Source organism: Ruditapes philippinarum, unplaced genomic scaffold (genome assembly GCF_026571515.1).
Source record: "Ruditapes philippinarum isolate M1 unplaced genomic scaffold, ASM2657151v2 ctg1578_1_1_1_1, whole genome shotgun sequence".
NCBI classification, from domain to species: domain Eukaryota; kingdom Metazoa; phylum Mollusca; class Bivalvia; order Venerida; family Veneridae; genus Ruditapes; species Ruditapes philippinarum.
Genome location: NW_026862400.1, coordinates 172,185 through 199,691, shown reverse-complemented (window position 1 = coordinate 199,691; position 27,507 = coordinate 172,185). Strand labels below are relative to the sequence as shown.

At 33.7% G+C, this 27,507-nt stretch overlaps 2 protein-coding genes across 2 annotated transcripts; one reads left to right on the top strand and one right to left on the bottom strand.

Moving 5' to 3' along the window:
• Window positions 1-9: 9 nt before the first annotated feature.
• LOC132718986 (porphobilinogen deaminase-like) lies at window positions 10-27,347 on the top strand. Its single transcript, XM_060702717.1, has 12 exons — window positions 10-127; window positions 399-590; window positions 4,146-4,218; window positions 4,596-4,645; window positions 5,583-5,716; window positions 9,382-9,459; window positions 14,578-14,653; window positions 14,917-15,030; window positions 21,891-22,049; window positions 22,621-22,674; window positions 23,269-23,364; window positions 23,874-27,347. Exons 2-12 carry the CDS (start codon window positions 543-545, stop codon window positions 24,087-24,089), a joined length of 1,098 nt encoding a protein of 365 aa, XP_060558700.1. The 5' UTR covers window positions 10-127; window positions 399-542; the 3' UTR covers window positions 24,090-27,347.
• On the bottom strand, window positions 19,792-20,744 carry LOC132718988 (E3 ubiquitin-protein ligase TRIM33-like). Its single transcript, XM_060702720.1, has one exon. It carries the CDS (start codon window positions 20,622-20,624, stop codon window positions 19,860-19,862), a length of 765 nt encoding a protein of 254 aa, XP_060558703.1. The 5' UTR covers window positions 20,625-20,744; the 3' UTR covers window positions 19,792-19,859.
• Window positions 27,348-27,507: the final 160 nt, after the last annotated feature.

Genomic DNA, 27,507 nt, shown 5'->3' with positions numbered 1-27,507 from the left:
AAAAATCACGGCACACCGTGAAGAAAATTTATTTCTTAACATTGTCATATAAATACTCATATTTATGTGACCTATAGATAGAAATGTCAATAGTTCAAAATGCCTTACTCTCGTAATAAATGATCTCGTAATAAAATTGTTAATTACCTTTTCAGATCTGATAATCCGGATTTCCCGGAGCCCATGTTATTTTTTCAATGCATTGAGATTTCCGGAAGTGACGTATTTTAAAAAATATTTTAAGTTCAAAGTTTTTATCTAAAATAATTTGATATTAAGAGCTATTGATAGAATGATATAAAGAATGCAAATTTCACAATTTTAGAAGGAGAAGTGATGGGTGTTTGTCCTTGTCATTTAGAAATAATCTTTAGGAAACCCCATTTCTTTTTTGACAGCCTCATTTGTAAACGAAAGTAGATCAGTAACTTCCGGGTTCAAAACGTGGCTGATCGAGGACTGTTGTTGTTATCATTAAACACTTTAATGCGTTGACCGAACTCTACACTTGCTTGATACGTGCTGTCTACCTGTTAATAAATATGGATAACACAACAAAGTTATTTAAAGTTGGATCAAGAAAGAGTCAGGTAAAGTCTGAAGATACAATATTTAATTTATTTGACTTTGGCTTTTCAGTTATCAGTGTTTGTTTATTTTTTACACCTATTTTATATATTTTGGTTAAATTTTGACAGTCCACTTAAGCCACTTTTTCTAGATAGCTCACCAGTTATTATTATACAAATTTCGTCGCAAGTGACTGACAACTATACCAATCAGCAATATGAGAGATTATCATTAGTGAGGTACAACATGTATCTATCTGCCTTTTCTGTTAAATCTCTTTCAAGGACATATTTAGACAGTTGGCGTGTTAGTTCTGACTTAAATTAACGCAAATTAACCTGTAAAGGTCAATCTCATTATCACAGGTTTTTTGGCAATATGGGGGCCAAGTGCTGAATTTTTATTATTGTCGTAAACTACACATGTATTCAGTAGTTTAATTATGTTTGTAATAAGTTTTTTTATATGTCCATCCTTGACTTATAAACAGATAATACATAGTTTTATCAAGGTATGCTTCGCTTTAATTTATGGCATGTTCAATGAATGAATATGAGTGTGTCAGATTCCTGGCATGATTATTGGTGGACTTTCCCTACCGGTCTGTCATGTCAGTTAGTATATAAACGGGTATGCTGAAGACCTTAAGCTGTTTGCATGTGCCTTCAATCCACTAAGAAATGTTTAAAAAATGACAATAAAAGAATAGGTATTTAAAATCTTTAAAATATTACATACATAGTCATTTAACATAAACAGTGGGAAATGTTTCTTTAATAATAGTAAAAACAATCTGGGATATGTGTTAAAGTGAAATATGTTAAACACTGCTTAAAGCGGTACACTACTTTTGTTTTGATCTGTTTAAGTATGGGCAGTGAAATGACATTAGGTGGTGAACTGTTCCAACTTCTTGGAAAGAAAGAGAATTTGTAATACATGTAGTATGTTTGGCCTGGGGTTAACCTATAGCTCATCTAAAGGCATGTCAAGACCGAGGGTCTCCCTAATGGGGTGAGATAACTTTTATTGGATGGCAACTACATGTATATCATTCCTGATTTGTACATCATGGAGAGCCTTATACTTAAGTCAATACAATGAATATATAGTCTGACAGTGCCATTTAAGTTACCATGGTTACGATGATGTGGGTAACAGTGTATGTGCGTCCATTGTCAGATTTGACCCATTGTTCACACAGATCTTCTTTGGACAGATTCTATCTGATCAGTGATGGTTTGACTATGGGGACAAGCCTTCAGATGGTGTTATATCAATATATACCATGACCTTAAGGATCTAAGTGCTTCAGGTTGATATTTAATTTATATTAATAAATTTTATCATTTATGTACATGTATTAGTTTTAGTTTATATAACATTGTACGTACAATTCTTGTGTATTTTTAAGTTTATATTTTGTACAATTCTTGTGTATTTTTGTTTCTTTTTAGATTCTTTTCAAATTAAATCCAAATGTCTGGGTATTCCTTAAATTACAACTTAACTGAAGCCATGATTTTGAAATCATAGGTGTATGAAAATCAGTATTGTGTTAGAATTCTTATCATATTGCCCTAATTAAAGTCATGCGACTGACCGTTGGCAGATCTCTATGTGTAATTGATAAGATTTAAGCAGACCATAGTGACAGATTTCTTAGTGCCATATGAAAGAATGAAAAATATTTCTATGACTCTTGATTCTATTCACTTCAAAAACCCTTACCCACTCCCCCTATCAATTGTTATATAAAATATATTCTCTAAAAAATAACACTAACAGCCCTGATTTTTTGACAAAGAATAATTAAGAAATACCAAGACAATGGCACTTTATTTTACATAAAAAAAATGTACTTGAATTAACACCCATGATCCCCCCAAAAACAAGAACACCCATGATCCCCCAAAAACTATAACACCCACATAATATTATACACAGGGGTGTTTATTAAAGGACATACTATAGTAATTAAAATGATAATGGAAAGTGCTAATGTTTTGACAGATCATACATTTTCAAAAGTTGTTTTTGTTTCCTTGATGTTGAACATTATACATTTCTGTCATATGAAATGTTGTTGTTTTTCTTTGATGTAGACAGTGTTTTTCAGCCTAAGGCCATAGCTATACCACCATGTATGTACATGTATAACTATTTCCCTTTGTTGTACTGTAATAAAGTTCCATGTTTTTACTTCCTTCATATGTGTCAAATTTTATCATATTATTTAAAGTAACAAATTTCAATTAATATGGTAATAACTGTCCAATTATGGGTTCCCCAGTAACTTTGTAAATTCAAGATAACTTCAGATAATTATAAAAAAAATGGAAAGAAAACCAGCAAAAATTTGAAGTAAAAAATGATTGATTAGAAAATTTTCCCTCTATAGCATGAAATTAAATTTTTGTACTGAAATTGATAGGTAACTGAAATTGATAGGTTATCAAAATGTAAGGAACAAAAGCAGTGTATGGTTGTGTTGTGTGGTTCTCCTATTCCCATGTGTATTTATCTAGTTTTATAAAAAAAAAATATTTAAATATGTAATAAATTATAAATGTTAATATGATATATAACTTGTACACTTTATCTCACAAAACTTCTACAGTGTATGCTGTTATTTACAGTATATACTCTAAACCATCAGCCCTCCTTCAGTCTTAACTAATTGTTACCATTGACACAGATCATTGTAATGGCAATAAAGCAATATAATAATTATACTTCTCAAGTTGATTACTAACCGCAGTAATCATGTTACAATTTGTCTCATTTGTCTGGGTTTTTTTTACCTTAACCTACTGGAGATTTACCATGCTTTGAGTTTGAGTTTAGAATACTCAAAAGTCAATTTGGGGAAATGGACAAAAGCCCTCCCGGACAAAAGCCTTCCTATGCACAAAAGACCTACAATACTCATGGGAGGGCTTTTGTCTGCCTTGTCATTTTTGAACAGGAGGGCTTTTGTCTGCCTTGTCATTTTTGGATGGGATGGCTTTTTTGCCCTTCATTGCATTTGAAGTGGGATTTCATTATCAAAATACAAATTTTGAGCTACCAACATTATATAGAGCCTGGTCTGACTGCAGTCTGTCCAGACTTAACTATGAAATACAATGTACTTAAAATTTTCATCTTAATATCTTCAAAATTAACAATGAAAAGAAATTCAGCAGGTTGAACCTAAATGGTTGAAGATTACCTCGTAAGATTTCAGAATAGCTCAACTTTTTTTTTACTCCAGTAAAGCTGGAGTAGTGCTGTACAACTTTACAGTGTTAATGTGATGTAAAACAAAACAAAAACAAAATGAGCCGCGTCATGACAAAACCAACATAATGGGTTTGCGACCAGCATGGATCCAGACCAGCCTGCACATCCGCGCAGTCTGATCAGGATCCATGCTGTTCGCTTACAAACCCTATTACAAGTAGAGAAACTGATAGCGAACAGCATGGATCCTGATCAGACTGCGTGGATGCAAACGCACTATGTTGGTTTTGTCGTGACACGGCTCAAATGTATATTGAAAGTTATTGAAAAGTTTGCTTGATTTATTTCAGCTGGCACTGATTCAGACCAATACCATCATAGACAAACTGAAGGAAATAAATCCTGACCATGACTTTGAAATAAGTAAGTGTTCTATATATTTATCCCCTACATTTGTGTAATGGACTTGCCCTGCTTTTAATTAAGAACTGTTTCTACCGGAAATTCCAAAGTTAAGCAAGGATGGAGTCTTTCCAGACTGACAATTTTTCAACTGGCCTAGACTCAATAATACTGGCAATTGGTTAATGATAAGTTTAATCAATTTTAGTTATCTATGTTGTATAATTATTATAAATTGACGTAAACACGATTCTACATGATTCTGCATGTTTTATTTGAAAATAGTTGACATTAAATTTTCCTCTCTTTTTTCATTTATTAAAATATTTCCTTTATTATTCATATGGTGTGATGTGGTCATATTTCATTTATTTTATGCCATATTTTCTAATTTTCAGTTACCATGACTACAACTGGTGACAAGATTTTAGACTCCGCCCTATCCAAGGTAAATAATTTATATATCTAAGTAATTACATGTACTGGTATTTTTTTTGCCAGCATTTCTTTTTCTTCTTTTTTGAAAATAAATGTCAAACCCCAATTTGGTTTGTTTATTTCATCTAATGACTTCTGAATGTAAGTAATGTTAAGTAATTTTACTGCATTTATATATACAAAATATTACCTGTATTAGTCAGTTTAAACTAATTACATATCATCGTGTGTCATTAAAATAATATTTCATACACTGTCACTTAAAGGGATAAAACTTGGAGTAAAGGTGTTGTCAAGTACATTTATAATGCATACGCCTAATTTTTGTTGTCATAAAAAATGAAGAAGTTATTAAGAGCAGTCTGTTGCCATAGTAACAAGGCAAAGAAATATTTACCTATAACACATAGGAAACTGTTGAAATAGCCCTTGTACTGTTATGATTAGTAATTAAAAATAATGCTAAAAAACCAAATAAATATGCATAAAAAACATAACAAAGTGTCAGGCACTTGGGTAATAAATATTTATACAAGTCTTTTCGCTGTAGTATTTCATGCCCGTCTGATCTTTACATATGGGAGGATGTACTGTTTTTGGTCACAAAACTTTAACCTTGACTCTTACATACAGAAAGTCCTTCCATGAACAGGCCTCCAAGTTTCACAGATCCATGCACATTGATTATCTATACCTACCAAACCAACTTTCAGATCATGGGATCAAATGTCAAGGCCACCATGGTCAAGACCCAAAGAGGCATCGCATTTATTCAAATGTAGTGCTTGATTAAAATTGTGAACTCATCTGGAGTAATGCAGCTTTAAAAGTACTAGTAATAATCTTATGGGAAGTTTAAACATCTCTTCAATGTGTTTATCTCTTCAATAAAATGTTTCTCATTATTCCTGGTGCATCATCAAGTTTAAGAATACATTTCTTCACAGATTGGCGCTAAAGATCTGTTCACACGTGAGTTAGAGTTGGCCTTGGAGAATGGTGAGGTTGATTTTGTTGTCCACTCTCTAAAAGATTTGCCAACAAGAATAGCAGAAAACCTGGTGATAGGATGTGTGTATAAGTAAGTTTTCCATAGATTTAAAAAGAAGTTGTTCATAGATTTATAAGAATAAAAGGTTTTTCATAGAGTTAGGAATAAATTATCAAGTGATTTTTTAGATGTCCTTAGATTTATGAATAAATTGTTGCTAGATTTATAGTTTTCCTTATATTTATAAGTAAATTTTTTATAGGTTTATATACAAATTATCCATATATTCATAAAATAAGCTGTCCATAGATTTATAAATAGATTGTCCATAGATTTATAAATAAGCTGTCCATAGATTTATAAACAAGTCATCAAGAAAATTTTCAGTTGTTGTTAGAATCAGAATAAATTGTTGATTAAATTTTGAGTCAGGTGTCCTTATATTTACATTCTACAAGTGAGTTTTCCATAGATTTTTAAATAAGTTGTCCATAGATTTTAATATAAATAAGTTTTTCATAATTTGTAAATAAGTTGCCAAGATATTTGTGAGATTGTCTTTCTAGTTATAAATTAATTCTCTAGGATTTATTAATAAGATAACTGTTGATTTGTAAATGAGTTGTTCATAGATTTGCCCATATAATAGCCTTTATTTAAAAGTATTTAAAGATGTTCATACTTATAGATTTATACATGTATACAGTTGTATTAGTTTTCCTTGTGCTTTTACATTACTTGCCTTTAGATTTAGAAACAAATTGTCAAATGAATTGTTAGTACTATATTGTCCTATGAGTATGATTTATGAATAAGTTGTCCATATATTTAGAGGAATGGTGATCTTGGATATTTGAATTTTACCATAGATACAGAAACAAGTTAAGTTAACCATAGATCAAATGGGCCATTAGATTTTTTTTGAAGTCATTAAAGGGACTCCACTGAGGTTTTTTACATGACTGGACTGGAAATAATTTTTTGAGATTTAATTGTTCAATTGAATGTAGGTCTAGACAAATAACTTGTATGCAAAATTTCAGATCATTTGCTCTCTCTTTTTTTTTCAAAATAATTATTTAATTTTATTAGAAACCTGAAAATTTTTGCAAAATTAAATAACTTTGCAATGCTTGAAGGATAACATAAAAATACAATTTTCAATTTATTTCAAAATGTATTTCTAAAATATCTTTTGCATATCTTTCTTTTGAGTGTGCCAGCTGATCTATGTAAGAAATTCTAAATTTTCGAGTTCACACTGTTAGACCTCAGTGGAGTTCCTTTAATTAAAAAATAAGTTTTATAAATTATAGCCTATATTTGTATGTTGTGAACTTTATAATTTTGAAGGAGAGTATATTATGAAAAGGTCAGAGTGTAATGATTATGCTATATATTACAATTCTTTTGTTTAGTTTAATATGATTGATTTATTTGTTTAAACTTCAAACCAGTACAAATTATATAAACAGATATCACTCATAAAATCTAGACAGGAGTACACTGAAGTAGGGCTGTAAATGATAAAAGCAAATAATCCATACATTATATTAGTCTATATAAAATTTATAAATTGAAGATAAGTGCATAGCGTACTATCTTTGGACACAGTAACTGTTGTGGATAAAATAAAATTCTAGTACATGTACATGTACAATAAACTTATGTTGCAATAATTTGAAATGGCTGAGGGTAATTTTCCATAAGAAATTTTTTTTTATTTGGAGTCTGGAATCTTACACTGATTTTCAAATTTTTTTTTAAAATTCTTTTTAAATGTTCTTAATTTTTTAACTTAATATTCTGAAAAACTCTTTATGTAACCAGGGTTAGAATTTAGCAATATTTTCTACTTGCAGATTTTTGCAAGTGATCAAATGTTTAACTTGCAATATGAGGTAGTCAACTGGCATTTCCATGATCACGTATCTTATTATTATCATAATACACAATGACAAATTATCTTTTGTATAACAAATGATAATAAGATTGAATGTCTATTGAATGTCAGAAACATCTTTATCACTAGTAAACACAGAGCGAGATCTCTTCTTGTAATGAAACAAAAACATTTCAACACATTATATCATAAATGATAAACAATTGTTTTAGGGATCAGATTAAATATATCAGAGGAACATCCACTGATGACAATGTAGCCTACAGTTATAAACTTGTTCATGTCATGTAATTTTTTGGGACCTTCATTAATTTTTCCATATTTTGTAAAGATTACACCAACATCCTGAAAGCTCAGAGGTACTTATCAACTTAAATAAATATTTCAGCTTAAAAGTTAACACTTTACAGACAAGAGCTACGCATTTACATTGGACCCAGATAAAGCATTGTATGGATGCTCTAACCAATAGTGTTTGGCTGTTATAAATAGTCCATCAAATTATAGTCGCAGAAAAAATAAGTATGGCAACCAAAAATTGATTTTTAAGTTTCTTTGGTAAATGTCATCAGTTACTGCACCCGGCACAGTAAACATCCATCAGGTTCTGCAGCGAGCAATTGCCAAGCATCATCCTCAGCTCTGATGATATCAATTAGGTAAACGTCCAAAATCAACAGTCACTTGCAAATCAATGCCAGCTAGAATAATTTTTACTGGCATTATTAGATTTTAACTGGCATTATCCCAGTATGCCAGCTTAAATTCGAACCCTGGTTATAACAAAGGTCAATCTTCATTGCAGTTCATTTTATATCTAAATTAAGCTCTACACAACCTGTTATTTTTAAAAGAAGAAAAAGTATTTTTGAATGGTTTTCATAAATTGCATAAGAATGTATCCAGTAATATTTTTACCTGGAGATAAAAGTATTGTTTATTAGTATAGGTTATATACAGAGTTTTAAGAAATTTATTTTTGAGCGAGAAAATTAGTTGCTTAAAACTTTGCATATACATGTACCGGGGTAAGCTATAACCAACTTACAGTTAGCCTCGCCTATTTAAATAGAGTGCATTTTGTAAATAGGCGGATTCCATTAGATTGGCTCATTTAACATATAAATTTAATACATACAGTTGAGTTACAGCACTGTATTTCGGCAAAATTTAAATGAAACAGAGCAATATTTTTGGCAGTCAAACTGTAATGGTATATAAAGTCCATGACTGCAATTACATGTACATCACTTTTAATCCATTTCTAATTAATTTGGGACTCCACTGAGATCCAAAAGTCTGAAACATAGAATTCTAATTTCTCACATAGATCAGCTGCGGCACTTCAAACAGAAAGATATCCACAGGATAATTACTAGTAACTAAAATACACGAAAAATATATTGAAAATCATATTTTGCGCTTTTCTCATCCCAAATTGAGTGAAAAGCATTACAATTTTGAGTGATTTTTGCATAATAAGAAGAATTATTCTGGAAAAAAATGAGTGAGCAAATGACGTAAAATTTTGTACCCAAGTTTTTGGTCTAGATCTATAACAGATTGTTCATTTATCTCAAAAAATTATTTTCAATTGTACAGAGTAAACCCTTGATGTTATTCCAGCAAACTGTAAAATGAGATCTTTCAAAAAGCTCAAATTTCACCAATCCCCGCCCCCCCCCCCCCACAAGGGAAAACCAATTACAATTTCTATATTAAATTTATATGAAACTGAAACATTTAATTTCATGAAAATTGTGACATTAACACAACTTGATTGTTGGTGAAAATTTCTGATTTTGACTTTAGTTATAAAATCGTATTAATGGATATTTATGTTATATTTCAGGAGAGACAGTGAGTTTGATGCTGTAGTTATGCACCCTAAACATAAAGGAAAGAAATTAGCCGACCTTCCTGATGCAAGGTGATATATATTTATACCCCCGCACAACAAAGTTGTAAGGGGGGTATACTGGAATCAGCTTGTCCGTCCGGCCGTCCGTCCGGCCGTCCGTCGGTTTTTTCTTGTCCGCCCAATAACTTAAGATTCCTTTGACCTACAGTCGTCATATTTGGCATGGAGGTTAGTCATAATTAGTAGATGACCCCTATTGATTTTGAGGTCACTAGGTCAAAGGTCAAGGTCACAGGGGCCTTGACTTCAAAAAGTTTGTCCGCCCAATAACTTAAGATTCCTTTGACCTACAGTCGTCATATTTGGCATGGAGGTTAGTCATGATTAGTAGATGACTCCTATTGATTTTGAGGTCACCAGGTCAAAGGTCAAGGTCACAGGGGCCTTGACTTCAAAAAGCTTGTCCGCCCAATAACTTAAGATTCCTTTGACCTACAGTCGTCATATTTGGCATGGAGGTTAGTCATGATTAGTAGATGACCCCTATTGAATTTGAGGTCACCGGGTCAAAGGTCAAGGTCACAGGGGCCTTGACTTCAAAAAGCTTGTCCGCCCAATAACTTAAGATTCCTTTGACCTACAGTCGTCATATTTGGCATGGAGGTGAGTCATGATAAGTAGATGACCCCTATTGATTTTGAGGTCACCAGGTCAAAGGTCAAGGTCACAGGGACTTTGACTTCAAAAAGTTTGTCCGCCCAATAACTTAAGATTCCTATGACCCACAGTCTTCATATTTGGCATGGATGTTGATCATGACTATAAGGTGACCCCTATTGATTTTGAGGTCACTGGGTCAAAGTTCAAGGTCACAGGGACCTTGACAAAAAAAGCTTTTCTTCTCAATTTGCTTAAGAATGTCCTGTCTGCAATGTATTGATTTTGACATTTTCACATTTGAAGCATGTAGAATACATAACTTAGCAATGCACTGGCTTAGTAACCTCAGATTTGGCAGGGAGGTTGTCCTTGCGCTCTAAATGGCCACTGTTGATTCTGACAAAGTGGTATGCGGGGGTATTCACGCCAAGATAGTGGCAGTTCTAGTTAATTTTATATTTTTATGCCCCCGGGCATATAGTAATTGAACCGTCCGTCCGTTAACCTAGAATGGCAAGTTGGATTTTTCTTAAGTTCTACCTGTACCGATGGCTTCATAATTTACACACTTACTAATCTGTGTAAAGTATTTGATCTTGGCAAGTTACATAACCATGGCTTCCATTTGCACCAAGTTATGGCCCTTTTCAGCACTTAGAAAATGAATAATGGTTAACCTAAACCGGCAAGTTGGAAATATCTTATGTTCTATCTGAACTAATGGCTTAATAATTTTCACACTTACTTATCAATACAATGTACCTGATATTGCCAAGTTATATAAATGTGCCATCCATTTTTCTAGTAGTTTCCCTTTTTATCACTTTGAAAATAGGGCCTTGTATGGTTAATCTATTCCGCCAAGTTGGATTTATAAAAAAATTTCACCTAATTACTTAATTATCCCCCGCCGAAAAATTTCGGCGGAGGATATAGAAATAGTCTCCGTCCGTCCGACCTTCCGTCCTTCCGTCCGTCCGTCCGTCCTTCCGTCCGACATTTTTGTCCGGAGCATATCTCTAAAAGTATTTGAGGTATCAACTTGAAACTTCATAGGTGGATAGACCTCATTGAGGAGGAGTGCAGTGCACAAGAATGATAACTCTACCTTGCATGATTTTTGAGTTATTGCCCTTTGTTATTTTTCAAAATTGATTTTTGTCCAGAGCATAACTCCAAAAGCTTATGAGATATTAACATGAAACTTCATAGGTGCATAGATCTCACTCAGGAGGTGTGCAGTGCACAAGAATGATAACTCTACCTTTCATAATTTTTGAGTTATTGCCCTTTGTTATTTTTCATACCTAATTTTTCACCTGAGTGGAGCATAACTCGAAAAGTGTTTGAGATATCAACATGAAATGTCATAGGTGGATAGATCTTATTGAGGAGGAGTGTTGTGTGCAAGAATGATAACTCTTCCCTATACAATTTTTGAGTTATTGCCCTTTGTTATTTTTCATACCTAATTTTTCACCTGAGTGGAGCATAACTCGAAAAGTGTTTGAGATATCAACATGAAATGTCATAGGTGGATAGGTCTTATTGAGGAGGAGTGCAGTGCTTAAGAATGATAACTCTACCCTGCATTATTTTTGAGTTATTGCCCTTTGTTATTTTTCAAAATTAATTTTTGTCCAGAGCATAACTCAAAAAGCCTTTGAGATATCAAAATGAAACTTCATAGGTGCATAGATCTCACTCAGGAGGTGTGCACTGCACAAGAATGATAACTCTACCTTTTATAATTTTTGAGTTATTGCCCTTTGTTCTTTTTCATACTTAATTTTTCAATATCTTTCATATTTGGTAGGTGGATACTTTTAAAGGTCCTTTAATTTTTTGTGGCGTTAGGCGTCTCTAGGTCAAGGTCAAGGTCACTTGTGTAAAAAAATAAATCTAAACATTTCTGCTCATACAGCCTTTATATTTAAGTTAATGTCTTTCATGTTTATAATAGTCATACCAAGGGAGGTCCTCTTCCTTTTCCTTTAGTAAGGAGTCATTTTGGTCAAGGTCACCAATGTCAAAAATAGATTTTTTACACTTTTACAAGTGAATTAACCTTATTCTATCGACAGATGTCTTGTATATTTTGATGGAACATAAAATTGAGGTATTATCATTTAGATGGAGGTAGGGGTCAGTTGGGTCAAGGTCACCAGTGCTAAAAATAGATTTTTACACTTTTGCTCATACAGCCTTTATTTATTGACAGATTTGTATTAAAATTTGTAGGAAGATAACTTACATGGTATTCTTCCTTTGGATGGAGTTAGGGGTCAGTTGGGTCAAGGTCAACAGTGCTAAAAATAGATTTTTACACTTTTGCCCATACAGCCTGTGGATATTGACAGATTTATTTCATATTTGGTAGGAAAATAAGTTGCATGATATTCTTCCTTTGGATGGAGTTAGGGGTCAGTTGGGTCAAGGTCACCAGTGCTAAAAATAGAATTTTGACACTTTTGCCCATACAGCCTTTATTATGCTCCCCGAAAAATTTCGGGGGAGCATATAGTCGTCGGGTTTTCCGTCTGTCCGTCAGTACGTACGTATGTACATACGTCCCGAATTCGCGTCAGGCCCATAACTTTGTTACTTGAAGTCGGATTTTAAAACTATTTCACAGAAATGATCACAATATTGAGAAGACGTGTCGCACGCAACATTTAGGTTGCTACCTTGAAGGTCAAGGTCACAGCATGACTTTGCTGCAAAATCATGTCCGGTCCATAACTTCATTATTTTAAGTCTGATTTGAAAACTATTTCACAGAAATGATCACCATAATAAGACGACATGTCACGCGCAAAATTTGGGTCACTACCTTTAAGGTCAAGGTCACAGCATGACCTTGCAGCAAAATCGTGTCCAGCCCATAACTTCGTTATTTGAAGTCAGATTTAAAACTATTTCACAGAAATGATCACCATATTGAGACAACGTGTCGCGCTCAACATTTGGGTCACTACCTTGAAGGTCAAGGTCACAGCATGACCTTGTAGCAAAATCGTGTCCGGCCCATAACTTCGTTATTTGAAGTCGGATTTTTAAACTAATTCCCAGAAATGATCACCATATTGAGACGATGTGTTGTGTGCATCATTTGGGTCGCTACCTTGAAGGTCAAGGTCACAGCATGACCTTGCAGCAAAATCCTGTCCGGCCCATAACTTTGTTATTTGAAGTCAGATTTTAAAACTATTTCACAGAAATGATCACCATATTGAGACGATGTGTCCCGCATAACATTTGGGTCGCTACCTTGAAGGTCAAGGTCACGGCATGACCTTTGAGCAAAAAAAATGTCCGGCCTATAACTTCGTTGTTTGAAATTGGATTTTACAACTATTTCACTGAAATGATCACCATATTGAGACGATGTGTCGCATGCATCATTTAGGTAGCTACCTTGAAGGTTAAGGTCACATCATAACCTTGCAGCAAAAATGTGTTCGACCCATAACTTCGTTATTTGAAGTCGGATTTTACAACTTTTTCATAGAAATGATCACCATATTGAGACAATGTGTCATGCACAACATTTGGGTTGTTTTTACACTTTGAACTTTGTCTGTGACATAACTCTGACAATACAAGAGGTATACCTTCCTGTGTCCAAAACCTATTTGGGGAGCATCACCCGGTTCAACCGGCTCTTGTTTTAAATATTGTAACTGACAAGAATCTGAGCCGGGGGCATTTGTGTTTAACAACACGTTCTTTTTTTTCTTGTTTTTTGGTTGTGTTTAAAGCCCATGACACTTGAAAGTCATTACCATGTTGTGGCAATGTTAGCTGTACTGTTTGTAGAATACCTCAGGTGCCTAGCTGTGCATTATTTAATTAAGGCTCAAGCAGGTACCTCAATAGAACAAGGGACCTTCTGTTGACAAGCTTTATAAGTTACCCAGTTAACTAGCTGCAAAAGTTACTCAAATGAAAGAATCCAAAATTCCAAAGAGATTTCAATATTAAAATACTAAAATTAAGCTTAAAACAGTATAGAGAGTGGTCAGACTGCATGGATATGTAGGCTTGCCTGGACCTATACTGGTGGCAAATAACAATTACTATTGATTCAAGCAGGTTAAAGGGTATTAATTTGTTTTGTTTTTTTAAATAATGAAATATTTTTTATAAAATTCATTAGCTGTTAAACTATTTAGTTTCCATAATCATATGGTGGGCTCTAAAAAGAGTGATTACATTGAGTGTCTCTTTTATTTAACACACATGAATGTTGTATGTAAACAGGATAAAATGTTTTGGATAAAAGTATTATGTATCAAAATGTATTTTAAGTAGGTTTTTAACCACTTAGCAATGACTTTTTGCATGCACCATTTGGTTTTAAGGAAATAGTCCTTACATATTTTTTTCATACAGGCATTTTGGAGGTACTAGTTTTCTTTTTTTCAAAATGTTAACAAAATTTTTGTTGCAGAAATATAGCTTTATACACTTTTAACAGTTTACGGTATGGCATTTTACATGTATGATATTTTGTATGTTTTTCAGTGTGATTGGTACCAGTTCCTTGAGACGAGCAGCACAGCTACAGAGAAAATTTCCAACTTTTAAATTTGAAAGTATCGTATCCTTTTTAAAACATCGAGCTTCCATGAGTGGAAGTTTGGAGTGTTTACTCCAAGACTTTGGCTTGTGACTTCAAACTATAATGCTTTTCCTTCTTGCCGATATATTGTTACTAAAACAATCTTATCAAATTAAATAGTTTTATGATTTTAAATCCCTAAAAGTACAAGTAGTCATTTTATAAAACAAAGAATGTACAATTAATTACTTGACTGTTTTATGTATATATCGTGCATAATAAATCCTTAACAATGTTTTAAGAGAGGTAACTTGAATACCCGATTCAAGAAACTGGACGAGGACACCAAGTATGATGCCATCGTACTGGCGGAGGCTGGTCTACGTAGAATGGGCTGGGATGACAGGATTGCACAGGTTGGACAATTCTCTGAATACAAGCAGCAATAATGATTTGTCACAAATATACTTGCATGCTCATGCTAGCCTGCTTTGCCCTGCAGCCTGACCAGTTTCAATTCTGTTGACTTCTTTATTTTAGCAGCATTTTGATATTGAAAAACCCTTGGTATTATAGTGGACTGTTTCAAATTCAAAGGAGGGCTTGTCAATTATATGAATTAAGTGTAGTTATAGGTTAAGCATGTTAACTATGTTCAATAGTACATTTTAATCAACAAGACAAAAAGGAAATATGATGCCAGACACACCTTTATCAATAAAATCTTTTGTATACAACAACTTTACAACAAATGAAAAAGCTAATTAATTTATGATGATTATAAAGTATGGGACAGCTTTATAATCTTTATATTTTTAACAGCAGTCTATTAATTTATATCTTATTATGCCCCCAATTCAAAGAGGGGGTATATTGCTTTGCATTTGTCTGTCTGTCGGTCCGTAGACCAAATGGTTTCCGAGTGATATCTAAAGAACCCTTAGGCCTAGGAACTTCAAACTTGGTATGGTGATTGGTCATGACCAGTAGATGACCCCTATTGATTTTGGGGTCAAGGGGTTAAAGGTCAAGGTCATATTGACCTGTAAGTAAAAACAGTTTCCGATCAATAACTAAAGAACCCTTAGGCCTAGGAACTTCAAACTTGGTATCATGATTGATCATGACCAGCAGATGACCCCTATTGATTTTTGGGTCAAAGGGGTCAAAGGTCAAGATCACATTGTCCTTGTAAGTAAAAATGGTTTCCGATCAATAACCTTCACCACCAATTTGACACTAGACTCAACTGCATTGATAGATTCCTACTCTGATCTTTTATTTGAATAACAATAGATTAAACACTAATCTAATAATAAGAATTAGATAGGTCAGTGATCTATGCATGATGGCAATCTTCATTTGTATAGAAACAAAAAAAATCTGTTCCTACATTACTATTTAGTGTTGTATTAATGCGGTGGCATAGCATTTTTCACAAAAGCAATCTTGTTCATTATAAAAATTCATCACTATAATCCTTTTGCAATTTAAAAAAATATGAAATGAAATTATATATATAATATTTTTTCAAGTCTTTTCTGCAGGCTATTCAGATAGAAACAGTTTTATTCCAGTGTTAAATCATACACTTTAATGTTACCATTGTGCACATACAATCTGTTTTTATCCTGGCAGTATGCCACACCTTCTGGTCCATATATTCCTTGTTCTATATCCAGTAGAATCTTCACCTTGGTCAGGTCAGATGATAATTGATGTATATTGTTTGACAAATGTCCACATACAAACACTGCCCCAGACCTATCAACAGTCACTTGATATGGCAAATTCAGCTGGTCATCATTGTAAATGGCCTTGACTTTCCCATCAAAGGTTAAACCTAACACACAGTTTTTCCTCAAGTCAGATACATATATAACTGTGTTGTCTGCACTGATTGTTAAGTAAAAAGGATCAGAAAACAGACGATTCTCATGCTGATCTTATCAAATATTTTCAATACTTTACAGACATGTCTAATATCTTCACTGTTGCTAGTTTATCTGTGTATGATACTATAAGCTTGTTTGTTACTATAGGCAACACCACGACAACATTCTCCTATTTTTATATCTTCAGTGTTGGTTACTGTCATAGACTTAGAGAATGTTATCAGTCTTATAATTCCAAGTTCAGGAAATGTGATAACAGCTTTGTAATTGTCAATTTTAGCAACACCCCAAGGTTCTGGCGGCAGGTCTATTGTATCATATGATGAAGTGCTGACTGACATATCCTTGAATATAATTAGTTTTGAATATGCTTTGTTACATAGAAGCAGACAGTCTCTTTTTAACAAGCATAAAGATGGCACAAAGTCATTTGTGAATTTAATATCTGTGTGATTAATTGCAGTTCTTTGTACTTCAGATTCATGTATTTCTTGATAGGTGAAAAATTTGTCACAGTCTTGTAAATTGGTTATATTTTGTTCAAAAGCTTTGCATTCAACTTTGTAATAATGAATGGAATTGTTTTTACATTGTTTATCTGCATCTGGTTTTAAATGATCAATGATTTCCTGCCCTTTCTTCATGGCAACAAACATTTGACATCTTTGATCTATACCTTGATGATGCACCAACTCTGTTGATATACTGTTTAGTTTTGTTTTCATTTTTGAGGTTTCTTCAATGATTGTCTGCAAAATTTTCTTGTCATTCTTTTTTATGATTATGCCCCCATTTTGAAAAAAAGGGGGTATATTGCTTTGCACTTGTCGGTCCGTCGGTCCGTAGACCAAATGGTTTCCGAGTGATAACTAAAGAACCCTTAGGCCTAGGAACTTCAAACTTGGTATGGTGATTGGTCATGACCAGTAGATGACCCCTATTGATTTTGGGGTCAAGGGGTCAAAGGTCAAGGTCACATTGACCTTGAAAGCAAAAACGGTTTCCGATCAATAACTAAAGAACCTTAAGGCCTAGGAACTTCAAACTTGGTATGGTGATTGGTCATGACCAGTAGATGACCCCTATTGATTTTGGGGTCAAGGGGTCAAAGGTCAAGGTCACATTGACCTTGAAAGCAAAAACGGTTTCCGATCAATAACTAAAGAACCTTAAGGCCTAGGAACTTCAAACTTGGTATGGTGATTGGTCATGACCAGTAGATGACCCCTATTGATTTTGGAGTCAAGGGGTCAAAGGTCAAGGTCACATTGACCTTGAAAGCAAAAACAGTTTCCGATCAATAACTAAAGAACCTTAATGCCTAGGAACTTCAAACTTGGTATGGTGATTAGTCATGACCAGTAGATGACCCCTATTGATTTTGGGGTCAAGGGGTCAAAGGTCAAGGTCACATTGACCTTAAAAGCAAAAACGGTTTCCGATCAATAACTAAAGAACCTTAAGGCCTAGGAACTTCAAACTTGGTATGGTGATTGGTCATGATCAGTAGATGACCCCTATGATTTTGGGGTCAAGGGGTCAAAGGTCAAGGTCACATTGACCTTGTAGGTAAAAATGGTTTCCGATCAATACCTAAAGAACCTTAAGGCTTAGGAACATTAAACTTGGTATGGTGATTGGTCATGATCAGTAGATGACCCCTATTGATTTTGGGGTCAAGGGGTCAAAGGTCAAGGTCACATTGACCTTGTAGGTAAAAACGGTTTCCGATCAATAACTAAAGAACCTTAAGGCCTAGGAACTTCAAACTTGGTATGGTGATTGGTCATGATCAGTAGATGACCCGTATAGATTTTGGGGTCAAGGGGTCAAAGGTCAAGGTCACATTGACCTTTTAATTAAAAACGGTTTCTGATCAATAACAAAAGAACCCTTAGGCCTAGGAACTTCAAACTTGGTATGGTGATTGGTTATGACCAATCAGATGACCCCTATTGATTTTGGCGTTAAGGGGTCAAAGGTCAAGGTCACATTGACCTTGTAGGTAAAAACGGTTTCCGATCAATAATGAAAGAACCCTTAGGCCTAGGGACTTCAAACTTGAGATGGTGATTGGTCATGATCAGTAGATGACCCCTATTGATTTTGGGGTCTAGGGGTCAAAGGTCAAGGTCACATTGACCTTGTAGGTAAAAATGCTTTCGGATCAATAACTTAAGAACCCTTATGCCTAGGAACTTCAAACTTGGTATGGTGATTGGTCATGACCAGCAGATGACCTATTGATTTTGGGGTCAAGGGGTCAAAGGTCAAGGTCACATTGACCTTGTAGGTAAAAACGGTTTCCGATCAATTAACTAAAAACGCTTAGGCCTAGGAACTTCAAACTTTGTGTGATGATTGGTCATGACCAGCAGATGACCCCTATTAAGTTTTAGGTGAAGGGTCAAAGGTCAAGGTCACATTGACCTTTTAAGTAAAAACGGTTTCTGATCAATAACTCAAGAACGCTTAGGCCTAGGAACTTCAAACTTGGTATGGTGATTTGTCATGACCAGCAGATTACTCCTATTGATTTTGGGATCAAGGGGTCAAAGGTCAAGGTCACAATGACCTTGTAAGTAAAAACGGTTTCTGATCAATAACTAAAGAACGCTTCGGCCTAGAAACTTCAAACTTGGCATGGTGATTGGTCATGACCAGCAGATGACCCCTATTGATTTTGGGGTCAAAGGTCAAGGTCACATTGACCTTTTAAGTTAAAATGCTTTCTGATCAATAACTCAAGAACGCTTAGGCCTAGGAACTTCAAACTTGGTATGGTGATTTGTCATGACCAGCAGATTACTCCTATTGATTTTGGGATCAAGGGGTCAAAGCTCAAGGTCACAATGACCTTGTAAGTAAAAACGGTTTCTGATCAATAACTAAAGAACGCTTCGGCCTAGAAACTTCAAACTTGGCATGGTGATTGGTCATGACCAGCAGATGACCCCTATTGATTTTGGGGTCAAAGGTCAAGGTCACATTGACCTTGTATGTTAAAAACGGTTTCCGATCAATAATAAGAGAACCCTTAGGCCTAAGAACTTCAAACTTGGCATGGTGATTGGTCATGACCAGCAGATGACCCCTATTGATTTTGGGGTCAAGGGGTCAAAGGTCAAGGTCACATTGACCTTGTAGGTAAAAACGGTTTCTGATCAATTTACTAAAAACGCCTAGGCCTAGGAACTTCAAACTTTGTATGATGATTGGTCGTGACCAGCAGATGACCCCTATTGAGTTTTGGTTTAAGGGGTCAAAGGTCAAGGTCATGACCAGTAGATACTTTATAACCCTTATTAATTGTTTGATCACTGGGTCAGACGTCATGCATAATAACCTTATCACATGACTAATTGGCTGCTGATAGGGGGCATACATGTTTTACAAACATATCTTGTTTCAATTTTCCTCTTAATTTCATTTTGCTCATCATTTAATAACTTTTCTAATTTTCTTTGATTTTCTTGTAATTTGTCAATTTGTTCATTTTTCTTTTCTTTGAGTCTTTGTATGGTTTCTTCAATTTTTTTCTCAAAGTTTTGAATTATATCTGTCTGATGTTTTTCAAACACTGACATTATTTCTTTCTTTTTTTTCTTGACTGTATCTAAAATCTTTGTTTCTTGTGAAGCAACATATTTCATGTTTATGTTCACATGTTTTTCTGTAATTTCCAAATCTTTCATTAACATATCAAGATTTTCAGTGAGTTCTTTAATTTCTTGGCTGTTTTCAATCCCTGGAACAAGAGCTGGCAAATGATTGACCATACTACAGGTCCCATGGTCTTGAGTCTTGCATTCAGGACAGGCAAATTTCTTACAAGCTTGACAATAGAACTTGACTAATTCATCTTGATGAACAAAACATTTCTCAAGACAGAAATCCTGTGGCATGTTATTCTTATCCTTGATAGTATGAGAGACCATATATCTTTTATGAAATTTAAGGCAAGTACCACACAAGTACTCAAAACAGTCCTCACAAAATCCTTCAGCAGGAACATATTGCTTGTCATGTTTATCACAATGTTCACAAAACATTTCCTGAACTTCATCAGAGTCCTGTGTTAATGAAGCACTGAAGTCTAACCTTGAATGTGCCATGATTTTTTTTTCTCTAAAACATGAATTAACTTTCTAGACTGTCTATCACAAAGTTGTGTTTAAAATTGTTCAAATGAGGAAGTATAAATCTTTACATTGACAGATTTATTATTCTTGTTTAAAATGAGATTATAAATGCCTGTGAAAATATTAAACATCTGATTTAAAGCTGCATGCCTCCAGATGAGCCAAAATAGTTCAGGAAAATCAATATTGATAAAAATGTACTATATTTTAAGAAAGGTAAAAACATTCAAGATCCAAGTTATATTTAGATGTTTTGTGGGGTTAAAGACTGATTTTTGTGGGGGCATTGTCCATCCGTCGGATCTCTTTTGTGTCGCTTATAGCTCAAAAAGTATTTGACCTAGAGTCATGAAACTTTACAGAAATGTTGATCAGCATGTGTAGTTGTGCACCTGGGTATTTTCGTGTGGATTTCTTAAGAAGTTTTAGAGTTATTGCTCTTGACTTAGTAAAAATTTACAATTTTCAACTTGTGTCGCACATATCTCAAAAGTATTTGACCTAGAGTCATGAAACTTAAAGGAATGTTGCTCAGCATGTGTAGTTGTGCACCTGGGGTTTTGCTTGTGGATTTATTCTGTTTTGTCAGATTTATTGCCCTTGACTTAGTTGTGAAAATTTGCAAATTTCAATTTGTGTCATGTGAAGCTCATGCATAGTTAACCTAAAGTCATGAAACTGGTCAGCATGTGTATTTATGCACCTAGGGTTTCGTTTGTCGATTAATCCAGTATTTGTAAAGTTATTGCCCTTGACTTAGTAAAAACCATTCCATTATGTTGTGTTATTTGTTCCTCGAGTGCTTGAGTTAGAATCCACCAATTTAACAGGAATAATGATCAACATCACTGTGAAGCTATGCAACTGGGATTTTGCATGTGAATTTTTTTTTCAGTTTTGTTAGAGTTATTGCCCTTGACTTAGTATGAATTTCATTAAACTTGGCATGTTGTTTAGAATTAATAATAGAAACATTTTAAAGCGAAAAGAAATTCGTGGTCACTGTTTATATATTTTAATGTTATCTGCCCTTGAATAAGAATTGTTTACTTATTTGGGGTCCTTAAGTAAGAATAGATATCTTACTTGCCAAACCAGTATCTATATATCTTAAACATGTACTTCTGTTCTTGAAATTGCTATGCAGGTCTCCCTCAAGTATCTTGTGACATTCTTTATGTAAGGATTTATTTTGATATCTGAAGTAGCATGTTTTGAGTACAAAGTTGTTTATTGCAGGTGTTAGATCCATCAGAGTGTATGTATGCAGTAAGTCAAGGTGCGATGGCAGTCGAGTGCCGCACAGGTGACGAGAAAACACTGGCACTATTGTCTTCTATACATGACCAAGATACAGCAGTGAGCTGTATAGCTGAACGAGCATTCCTGAAACAACTGGTATGTTGCCATTAGCCTTGATTAATTTGTTAGAAAAATATTTTCACCATTGTTAATCATCTTTCCATAAAGTCTATTGTTCTGAGATGCCCTTAATGATCATTTATTGTTGTGAAAATCTTAAATTCGCAAAATTAGGGAAATTTCACCCCTTGCAAATATTATTAGTCTACAGCAATACAAAACAAAAACAAAAACACCTTGGTAATTAAACAACTCTATTTTGATTATGTTATCAATAATGTTGATTATGATTATTTTCATGGAAGTCATTTTGAAACAATTTTGTTGTGAAAGATTGTTTAAATACATGTAAATAACAGAGCTTTAGAGAAATGACTTAGTGGATAAGGAGTCTGCCTCCTACCTAGAGAGTTTGGGTTCAAGTCTTACATTAGAGTCATAGCCACATTTCCTCAAATGGCCCAATCATTGGTAACTAGGTAAGTTGTAGAAGTGGAACTGAAAAGTTTGAACCTTCATCACAATCTTGCTATAATCATATGAATTTTAAACATGAATATGCTTAAATTTAACCAAGCTGTTCTAATTATGACTGATATGTTTACAGGAAGGAGGATGTAGTGTACCAGTATGTGTTCATTCAACTCTCACTGACTCCCAGGTAAATAACTTATTTGACATCTTACAAATGAAATGAGTGTGTGTGCGTGTGTGTGTGTGTGTGGTTTGTTTACCCTCACCACCAGAAAATACCATATGGGCGAGCATATACTTCATTTATAACCTTAAGACAAGGAGGGGGGTCTGTTATTAATTAACTTATAGTTAATCTGTACATGTGATTGATTATATGCATACAATATGTCACAGTTGTCTCTATGAACAATCAGTGGTATGGGAAATTGATGAGATTACTCCCATTCTAGGGTTTACTGCTATAATTATTGGCCTGATACTGTAACAAGTACAATAATGATAAAAGTATACTCACTTATTAAAGACCCTGGGGTGTTACATTTCCAAAGGAGAGGTGGGGAGTGGCAGGCATTAAATAAATAACAACAAAAAAGTTACATAAAAAGAGGGATTATTTAAGGAAAACAGACTCTGCAAATGGTCTGAAATTTTGCGCGCAATTTATTGATATAGACAGACATGAAAAAATATTTTTTTTAAAAAATCAACAAATTTCTTTTTAAATTATTATAAACGGTATGTTTGACATTTAAGTTTTTGGAAATCAATTTATTTGTAGATAACACTAAAAGGAGGTGTATTCAGTATAGATGGTACCCAGTGCGTAATTGATTCTGTAACAAAAGATATATCAGGGGAACCAGCCAAGAAAAAGGTAGGAATGCTTTAAATGATATTTATGTATGTTTTTATATTCAGTGCTCTTCACAAATGATTGAATGTTTCTGCTTTTTCAACAAACATAAACATAATTACAAGACTTACCGGTACCAAATTTTAGAAACATAGTAGTTTTTTTGTGCCCAAAAATCAATTTATGAATCTGTGGTTACATTGCATTTACATTTATTGATCACACTGGAAGAAAGAATAGAAAATTTAAAGGTGGGTTTATGTCAGCCTTTGTAAAATACACAGGGTGGGTTTTGTATGATGCAGCTTTGTCCTACAATCAGTCATACTTCCTGTATAAATGAATTTAACTACAGTTGAATTCAGAGGTCACACTACATTGATTTCCGGGATAAAACTGTACATGTATATGACTTTACCGTCTAAGCTATTTACCATAGATTAAAATGAAATCCCGCATCATTGATACTTTTGTCATTTCTTAGTTCTTAAGGCATGGTTTATAAGTTTGATTGATAACTTCAATTTCAGTCTTCTACCAATGGGGTCACCTTCTCCGCTATTGTACATGGTAGCATAGACCTGTCACTATGTGAGACAGCAGAGAATGCTGGGATTGACCTTGCCAACCGTCTCCTAGCAACAGAGGCAGCTACCATTCTAAAGGAAGCTAAAGAGCAGACGGCAAAGGCTGTAATTGAGGAAAAAGAAAGAAAGGAAAGAGAAGCAGCTCAAAATCAGAAATAGTCTGGACCTATTTTAGTTCTTTTTATTTTTAATTTTAGTTAAAAAGGTGCTAATCAAAAATATGAAGAGAAAAGATATTTGTTTTTATTGTACCTGAAATAATGTATGGAAATGCACTTTGGGTTCTTTTTCCATAAGTCAAGTCAGTATGTTTTTTAAAATTTAAGAATGTTATATAGATATTTATGGTTATCTTAGTTTGAAAGTATCTGTTTTGGGATACTAAGTTTTGTTTTGTCAGGATATATAATTTGTTTGAATACCCAGTTTGATTAAGTACCTGATTAAAAGATCAGTTATTTATATATTTTCAAAATTAAACATTCAAGTTCTGTTATTTATTTATTTAACATGAATTCAGAACATTTTTGATATATCAATATTTATTTATAACTCTTAAAATACCGGGTAATCAGGGGGGACATACCTAATGGCAAAGTAGCACCAACATGCCATTGAGTTTGTCCCCCTGTTATTATGTAAGGCATTATGACATTTTTGATCACTTGCATTTTGATTATTCATTGAGTTTTTTCTTAATTTTATTTATCAAGTTCAACTTTTAATGCATAAATGGCATTGATTTATTATATTATGCCTTAAAAGAGTTTTATATTTTTCATACCTTTTCAACATAGAAATACTATACAAGTCCACAAGTATTGATCAAGAACTAAATTATGATTGTATTTTTTTAGCTCATCTGTCACAAAGTGACAGGGTGAGCTTTTGTGATCGCTTTTCGTCCGTCGTCCGTCCGTCGTCCGTCCGTCGTCTGACCGTCGTCCGTCCGTTGTCCGTCCGTAAACTTTTACTTTAAATGACATCTCCTCATAAACCACTAAGCCAATTTCATCCAAACTTCACAGGAATGTTCCTGTGGTGGTCACCTTTAAAAATTGTTCAAAGAATTTAATTCCATGCAGAACTCTGGTTGCCATGGCAACCGAAAGAAAAAACTTTAAAAATCTTCTTTTAAAGAACCATGAGAGCTAGAGCTTAGATATTTGGCATGAAACATCTTCTAGTGAGTGTCTACCAAGTTTGTTCAAATAAAAGCCCTGGGGTCAAAATTGGCCCCGCCCCGGGGGGTCATTGATTTTCCCTATATGCATATAGTAAAAACTTAATAAATCTTCTTTTAAAGAACCCAAAGAGCTAGAGCTAAGATATTTAGCATGAAACATGTTCTAATGGGTGTCTACCAAGTTTGTTCAAATAAAAGCCCTGGGGTCAAAATTGGCCCCGCCCCGGGGGGTCATTGATTTTCCCTATATGCATATAGTAAAAACTTAAAAAATCTTCTTTTAAAGAACTCAAAGAGCTATGGCTAAGATATTGAGCATCAAACATGTTCTAATAGGTTTCTACCAAGTTTGTTCAAATAAAAGCTCTGGGGTCAAAATTGGCCCCGCCCCAGGGGGTCATTGATTTTCCCTATATGCATATAGTCAAAACTTAAAAAATCTTCTTTTAAAGACCCAAAAGAGTTAGAGCTAAGATATTTAGGGGGGTTGGGGGGGGCTATATACAGGTGAGCGACCTCAGGGCCATCATGGCCCTCTTGTTTAAATAAGTCTTCTTGCAAGAAACTATCATACAATGCACTTATTATTTTATCACAAGACTTCATCATTTAAGATTAGTAGATTAAGTAAAATTAGAACCAAGCTTATTAACTTAAAAATCAGTTTTTTATAATTTATGGTTCTTTAAAATCTATCAATTTTAACAGAGTGACTATTTGTGATTATTTGTATGTCAGCTCTCTTGAAATCTTTGTCTTAGAATTTGCCTATTTAAACAATGCTTAAATCTCTTTTGTAAATTTGAAAATTGCATTTAGTGGTTTATCTCAATATTAAACAGCTGTTAAATTCATTTTTGTGATCTGGTTTATTTTGTATACATATTTTTATTCATTACATCATCAAAATATTTCATGTCTTCCAAACAAAAGTTTGTTTAATTTAGTTTGTCAGCTTCTGCAATTTGCTTTTAATACTCAATACTTTTGATGTGTTATTTTGTTGGAATATTAATTTGAATGATGATGGCCATGTACAGAAAAAATGACTCTTCTGTCATAATATCTCAATGGATTCAGTAAATGACAATTACTTATATTATAACAATTATTTGGGAAATATTTTGGAAAGTCTGAGAGACTTTACACAAAGTTTGTAACATCTTAGGAATGAGCTTTTGATGTAGCACTTTATATGTTTGTACTCTATTGGAAAAAAATACATTCTCTTAGTTTAAACAAATTTTTTCTCAGTTTGATCGTTTTGGAAGGTTATTGAAACACTCGCGAATCTGCTCCTTGAACCATCTAGCACTGAGCAATGAGTGTAAAGTTTCTTGCTTTTGGAAACAACAGCTTGCCCATGATGGGGTTTGAATCAACACGGCCAACAATCCTTAGGTTACTAGTCTGACATGTTCACAAAGCAGTCATACTACCACTCAATACATTCTCTTCTAAAACAAAATAATCACAAAAGCATACCTGCATGAGGGTTACTTTTTTAGAATTTTCTGCCATGCACTTCATCCACAAGTCACTACATGTACAGTATGTCATTAGGTTAGAGGTTAATGTCTCTGTCATATCATACTTCTCCTTTATTTTACTGATATTTGTTTAATTATGAGTATTTTAGCATTCCAGTTGATGTATCATATGTTGTCATAAAAGCTACATAATTTTTATGAAATCACATTTTAAATAACTTTTCTTACACTTTATAAGTATTAAGTGTTTATTTATTATTAGGAAATGGTGATTTTACATGTGCTTTGTTGTATATAATGATTTTGTTTCCATGGAAAATGGAGACTACTTGTGCATCCATTTTGTCGATATTTAATAAACAGATTTGTAATGTCTTCAGATGAAATGGCTATCTAGTTATCTGGTATCTAAATACATATTGTATTATATTACTTGTTGTTAACTAAATCAGATGCATTTATTTCAATGCATTGTGGTTTATATGAAACTACACTTATGCCATAATATATGAATAGAAAGATAATTTTTGCCACCTTTAAGTGTTATTTTATAAAGACAGTGAAGGCAATTGCATTAGACACTAGTCGATGTTAGATCGTCCTCTTAGTGAAGTATCAGGTTAACTCCTTTCAAATTTAATAGGAGTTAATCTATTGCTGCACCAAGGTGACGAATTATGTGTTATTGTTAATCAGAGTATTGTTTATATGAATAAGAAATAAAATTATTTTTTAACACTATTCCTGCATTGTTTAATGATCTTTTACTTTATATGTCATTTATACAGAAAAATATTGTCACAATATATAAAGGGTTTGGACTAAAAGTTTTGCTACATTATCCCCTTACCTGAACCTTATCCGCTATATATGTGTTGTTTTTACCAACATTTTTTACATT

Excerpts from the sequence above, each read along its gene's own strand:
- LOC132718986 (XM_060702717.1), top strand. The coding sequence starts at position 543 with ATGGATAACACAACAAAGTTATTTAAAGTTGGATCAAGAAAGAGTCAG. Across the intron at positions 5,717-9,381 it reads GTGATAGGATGTGTGTATAA|GAGAGACAGTGAGTTTGATG; the intron begins GTAAGTTTTCCA and ends GTTATATTTCAG. Across the intron at positions 15,031-21,890 it reads GGGATGACAGGATTGCACAG|GTGTTAGATCCATCAGAGTG; the intron begins GTTGGACAATTC and ends TGTTTATTGCAG.
- LOC132718988 (XM_060702720.1), bottom strand. The coding sequence starts at position 20,624 with ATGGCACATTCAAGGTTAGACTTCAGTGCTTCATTAACACAGGACTCT.